Genomic DNA, 6,011 nt, shown 5'->3' on the forward strand with positions numbered 1-6,011 from the left:
CAGACGCCTAGACATTAGAGTATGATATGAAAGAAAGTGGATAGACTTAGGCCCCAAACAGGCTTGAGGTTGAGTTTTAGTTTTGTCATTTACTAGCTGCCTGATTTTAAGCAAGTATTTAACCTCTCAGAACCTCTGTTTCTTCTTCAAAAGAAGAATGAAACTACCCACCTCAAAGAGTTATGTGAGGATCAAATGAAATAACAGATGTCAAGTCCTGGGTAGAGCATATGGAAAATCCTCCACAAATGACAGACATTAGTGACTTACACAGGAAACGATAACCAGTTAATGGCAGAAATAGAACAAGAATCTACGTCTCCTGATAATTCTCTCACCCTAAGAAAATGACATAACTATACTCAGATGCATTCAAATGACAGGCATATGTCATCTTCTGTTCCTGGCACTAGTGCAGGCTTCCAGTTCATCTCCTGGGATCTTCAAATCCTCTTCAGAACACCTAAGACCTTTTTCTTTTTTTCACTTAACAGGAAACCCAGCTCCACCTGGATGATGCTCTCCGGGGCCAGGAGGACTTGAAGGAGCAGTTGGCAATCATGGAGCGCAGAGCCAACCTGCTGCAGGCTGAGATTGAGGAGCTGCGGGCCACTCTGGAACAGACAGAGAGGAGCAGGAAAATCGCAGAGCAGGAGCTCCTGGATGCCAGTGAGCGTGTCCAGCTCCTCCACACCCAGGTGAGACCCTCACATCAAACTAATGCTGGTGTACTGGTAGGTGATGCATTAGAATTATAACACGGAAGTACTCAATTTGTATAAATATGTGTATGTAAACAAGGATGGGGGAGATGCTGAAAAATACTCATTGCCATTATCTTAGGGTAATTGGATTATGTGGATTTTTTTTTTGTGTTGTGTGTTCCTGTTTCTTTCTTAGGGTTTCTACCCCCCACCAAAAAAAAGGTTATTACTTTTTTTTTTTTTTTTTTTTTTTTTTGAGACGGAGTTTCGCTCTCGTTACCCAGGCTGGAGTGCAATGGCGCGATCTCGGCTCACTGCAACCTCCACCTCCTGGGTTCAGGCAATTCTCCTGCCTCAGCCTCCTGAGTAGCTGGGATTACAGGCACGCGCCACCATGCCCAGCTAATTTTTTTGTATTAGTAGAGACGGGGTTTCACAATGTTGACCAGGATGGTCTCGATCTCTTGACCTCGTGATCCACCCGCCTCGGCCTCCCAAAGTGCTGGGATTACAGGCTTGAGCCACCGCGCCCGGCCGGTTATTACTTTTTTTATTTAAAAATAAAGTTTGGCTATTTAGATTATTTTGGAAACCATGAGGTAGAATAATATTGAGTAAAGATACCTGTTGCCTCCAAAATCTGAAAATGTTCCTTGCAGTGTTTCTTATCGTGAGCACTCAAGCGTTTAGCACTGTTGTGTTCACTGACCCCCATGCCTTGCAGCACATTTAGCACCCCTGACCTGCCCAGGCATTAAATGCAGTAACACCCCCTAGTCATTTTGACAACCAAAAATATCTGCCCCTAAACATTTCCAAGTACCCACTGAGACAATATTGCTTCTCTCTGAGAAACACTGAGTTGAAATCTTAAGAATATGTTTTCATCAGACAAATTCAGTGCTCTTCAAGGAAACAAATCATGAAAGTTCACAGAGAACAGATTCCTCCTAAGCAAGAAACTCTCAGTGCCTGCCACTCACAAAACGAATCTATTCTTTTCTATTTCCAACCTCCTAGAGATAGAATAACTAGTGATGTCTAACTGAAATATAACTGAAAGAACAATTAACTAATGTATACCAATAAAGGCAATCTTAGACCTCGGAAGTCCTTACGCATAAATCAGACAGACACTAGGGAAAGGGGAAGGAAAGGAGTTCCAACCTTGCAAATAATTAACATTTTGCACTGAACAAATAATTAAAGTTTAGTGAAATGTTGCCAGCAGGTCCCCTGCACAAACCAACAAATAAGATACCTGTAAAATTCCAAGAGGGCAAACTGCAAATTTTGTAAATTTCCAATTTTTTTTTTTTTTTTTTTTTTTTTTTTGAGACGGAGTTTCGCTCTTGTTACCCAGGCTGGAGTGCAATGGCGCGATCTCGGCTCACCACAACCTCCACCTCCTGGGTTCAGGCAATTCTCCTGCCTCAGCCTCCTGAGTAGCTGGGATTACAGGCACGCGCCACCATGTCCGGCTAATTTTTTGTATTTCTTAATAGAGACGGGGTTTCACCATGTTGACCAGGATGGTCTCGATCTCTTGACCTTGTGATCCACCCGCCTCAGCCTCCCAAAGCGCTGGGATTACAGGCATTTCCACTATTTTTAACAGAATACCAGCCTCATCAACACCAAGAAGAAATTAGAAAATGACGTTTCCCAACTCCAAAGTGAAATGGAAGAAGTAATCCAAGAATCACGCAATGCAGAAGAGAAAGCCAAGAAGGCCATCACTGATGTGAGCAAGATGAACATTTGTCTTACTGACACACATATGCTACCTGCTATCATCAAATTTCATTACTTTCTTAATTTATTTCCTAAATAGGCCGCCATGATGGCTGAGGAGCTGAAGAAGGAACAGGACACCAGCGCCCACCTGGAGCGGATGAAGAAGAACCTGGAACAGACAGTGAAGGACCTGCAGCTCCGTCTAGACGAGGCCGAGCAGCTGGCGCTGAAGGGCGGGAAGAAGCAGATCCAGAAACTGGAGGCCAGGGTGGGTGTCTCAAACTCTCTCAATCTGGGAAGGGAAAAAGGGCACTCTCTCTACCTTTCTCTCTTCCTACTCAAGACTCCCATCCTGTTCTGGGGCTGGGAACACCCATCCCCAAGACTCACTGCGTAAGTATTTTTCTTGGCTGCAGGTACGTGAGCTTGAAGGAGAGGTTGAAAATGAACAGAAACGTAACGCAGAGGCTGTTAAAGGTTTACGGAAACATGAGAGACGAGTAAAAGAACTCACCTACCAGGTAAAGGGAATAGCCTTCCAGAATATCCAGTCTTCCTGCCCAGAAAGAAATTGAAACCTTATGACTATTTATATGCCACTCACAAACAAATACACATTAACTCAGTACATATAAGCAGTAAAGACAGTTGCTTATCACAGACCTATACTAAACTTAGGGAGGCCTTTAGATTTCGGAAGTTTAGAAAATAGCATGAGAGTAAAGAACACATGTTCTCGGCTCACTGCAACCTCCGCCTCTCGGGTTCAAGTGATTCTCCTGCCTCAGCCTCCTGAGTAGCTGAGATTACAGGCATCCACCACCTCACCTGGCTAATTTTGTATTTTTAGTAGAGACAGGGTTTCTCCATGTTGGTCAGGCTGGTGTCAAACTCCCAACCTCAGGTGATCCGCCCACCTCAGCCTCCCAAAGTGCTGGGATTACAGGCATGAGCCACCACACCTGGCCTTTTCTTGCTTCTTGAATTTAAAACTCTAAACCTCAGTTCCTTTACCTGAAAATAGGGGTAACAGCATCTGTTTTCCAGGATAGGGAGGTAAGGATTAGGGAAGATATGTGCAATCACTAACACAGTGCCTGTACACTCAAAACATTTAACAAGAGTGCTACTGTTAATTCTATGAAGAAAATCTCAGAGTTGATCGAGTTTACCCCAGGTCCACCTGCCATTATGCCAAATGATTTTATTTTAGTACCCAGAGTAGGCTTTTTTCTTTGGATTGAATGCAGATTTTTTTTTTCAACCTTTCAGACTGAAGAAGATCGCAAGAATGTTCTCAGGCTGCAGGACTTGGTAGATAAATTACAGGCAAAGGTGAAATCATACAAGAGACAAGCTGAGGAGGCTGTAAGTATCTTTAAGCCTTTGAGGAAAGAAGGAAATTTCTTTTGGAGTAGAAAGTGTTTCAAAAGAATGTCTCAATAAAAAAGAAGACAAAGTGAAAATCTACCACTAATATTTTAAGAGGGATGACTTTATAAATATGAATTTGCCCCCCAAATCCAAATTACAGAATAAGACTTCAAAAAGAGACCTTTTTTTTTTCTTCTTTTGAGACAGAGTCTTGCTGTGTTGCCCAGGCTGGAATGCAGTGGCGTGATCTTGGCTCACTGCAACCTCTGCCTCCCAAGCTCAAGCGATTCTCATGCCTCAGCCTCTCCAGTAGCTGGGACAACAGGCACGCGCCACCACACCTGGCTAATTTTTGTATTTTCAGTAGAGGCGGGGCTTCACCATTTGGCCAGGCTGGTCTCGAACTCCTGGCTCCAAGTGATTCACCAGCCTCGGCCTCTCAAAGTGCTGGTATTACAGGCATGAGCCACCAGGCCTGGCGAAGATATTTTTTATTATTAAGCAATTTGTAAGGGTCGAGGGGAAAAGTTCCAAACAACTCACTTACTTGATAGCTACAAATAATATACAGTAGGAACTTTAATTAATACCATCATAAATATTCCTTTCCCTCTAGATATAGAAAAAAATCAATTTCTCAAAAGCCAAACATCAATCTTTTACCCCATTTCTTCACTCACTAATAGTGTCATCAGTGTCATCAGTGGGGGCTCTTCTCCCCATATTTGCTGTAGCTACTATAAGAACATGTTAAAAGATTCTGTACCTAGACTCTTCCTGGTTATCCTTCCACTCTTCCAGACACATGTGATAGGTAGGAAATAAATAGAAAGGAAGAAAAGGAAAGAAAAAAAGGAGAGGCACAAATGGTAATGGCTCCCTCAAATAACAGAGGGAGACTTTCTTCCTAGTCTCACCTTTTCCCTTTCTTTATATACTAGAGTCAAAATACATGGCAAATATATATATATATAAAATACCACTTTATATATATACACCACTTTATATATATATATTATCTTATATTATACATATTTATATACAATATCATATATAAATATATACAAAGTGGGGAAATACCACTTTATATATATAATATTATATATATACACACACATATAAGTGGTATTTCCCCAAGTTATAATTTGGCCTTACATTTACTTACTGAAGTCTATAAGGGTATAGAGGTCTCTTCCTCCTTTCCACACAGAACACACATCATAAAAGGATGTATGGGCTTTATATGGGACTATCCCCTCCACTTCAAAGCAATTTCTCCTTTCATTCTTTAAAGTAAAAATTGCAGTTGAAGTTATAAACTCTGTCTAGATTTGAAGTCAGATATGCTAAATAGACCATAAGAAGGAAATACCTGATTTGAGAAACTAATCCTGTCTGATGATAAGTGCAATGAGAACCACATAGTCTAATTCTCACAATTTTACCTCTATTCTCAGGAGGAACAATCCAATGCTAATCTAGCTAAATGCCGCAAACTACAGCACGAGCTGGAGGAGGTCGAGGAACGGGCTGACATTGCTGAGTCCCAGGTCAACAAATTGCGAGTGAAGAGCCGGGAGGTTCACACAAAAATCAGTGCAGAGTAAATACACCTGCCTGATGCTAGCAAGTGGCTGAAGAAAGGCACAAAATGTGCTATTTTGGGTCACTTGCTATATGATGTTTATTTTCCTCTTAAAGCTGAATAAATAAAAACTACATTAAATTTATACACTAAACTGGACTTTGATTTTTCACTTGCAAAGCTATTTATGCTCACAGTTCTCACCTAGCTATTAATATCTTAATATTATAGATGGCTTTGCAGAGCATTCAGTATTTTGTACCTTCAGAACCATACAACAATCCCTTTCCCACCACTTCACACCCCCCACCCCCACAACACACACACAAGTATCTTTTGCTGAGCTTGTTTTCATTACATCTCTCTAGATTGTTACAAATTACTAAGAAAAACACTCCCTGAGGCTGCCCCTCCAGATGGGCCCATTCATTTACTCCACAAATAGATACTGAGCACCTACTATGTGCCAGAACTATTTAAGTTCTGTGCCTACAGCAATGAACAAAATGTACTTTCTGCTCTCTAGGAACTTATATTCCACAAGGAAAGAAAAGCAATAAATAAATTTGTTACTATGTAATGTACCAGATGATAAGTGCTAATGGGAAATT

General features: G+C 41.4%; 1 protein-coding gene across 1 annotated transcript in view; it reads left to right on the forward strand.

Annotated features, from left to right (window-relative positions):
• The window catches only part of MYH8 (myosin heavy chain 8), a 31,735-nt gene extending 26,190 nt beyond the window's left edge, over positions 1–5,545 (forward strand). Inside the window, exons 34-39 of the mRNA XM_064378308.1 lie at positions 495–698; positions 2,323–2,448; positions 2,539–2,709; positions 2,858–2,962; positions 3,714–3,809; positions 5,273–5,545. Coding sequence (XP_064234378.1) covers positions 495–698; positions 2,323–2,448; positions 2,539–2,709; positions 2,858–2,962; positions 3,714–3,809; positions 5,273–5,422 — 852 coding nt within the window. The 3' untranslated portion in view covers positions 5,423–5,545. The remainder of the gene's footprint in view (positions 1–494; positions 699–2,322; positions 2,449–2,538; positions 2,710–2,857; positions 2,963–3,713; positions 3,810–5,272) is intronic.
• Positions 5,546–6,011: the final 466 nt, after the last annotated feature.

Source organism: Aotus nancymaae, unplaced genomic scaffold, assembly GCF_030222135.1.
Source record: "Aotus nancymaae isolate 86718 unplaced genomic scaffold, 86718_ANA_hifiasm-v0.15.2.pri h1tg000018l, whole genome shotgun sequence".
Lineage (NCBI taxonomy): Eukaryota > Metazoa > Chordata > Mammalia > Primates > Aotidae > Aotus > Aotus nancymaae.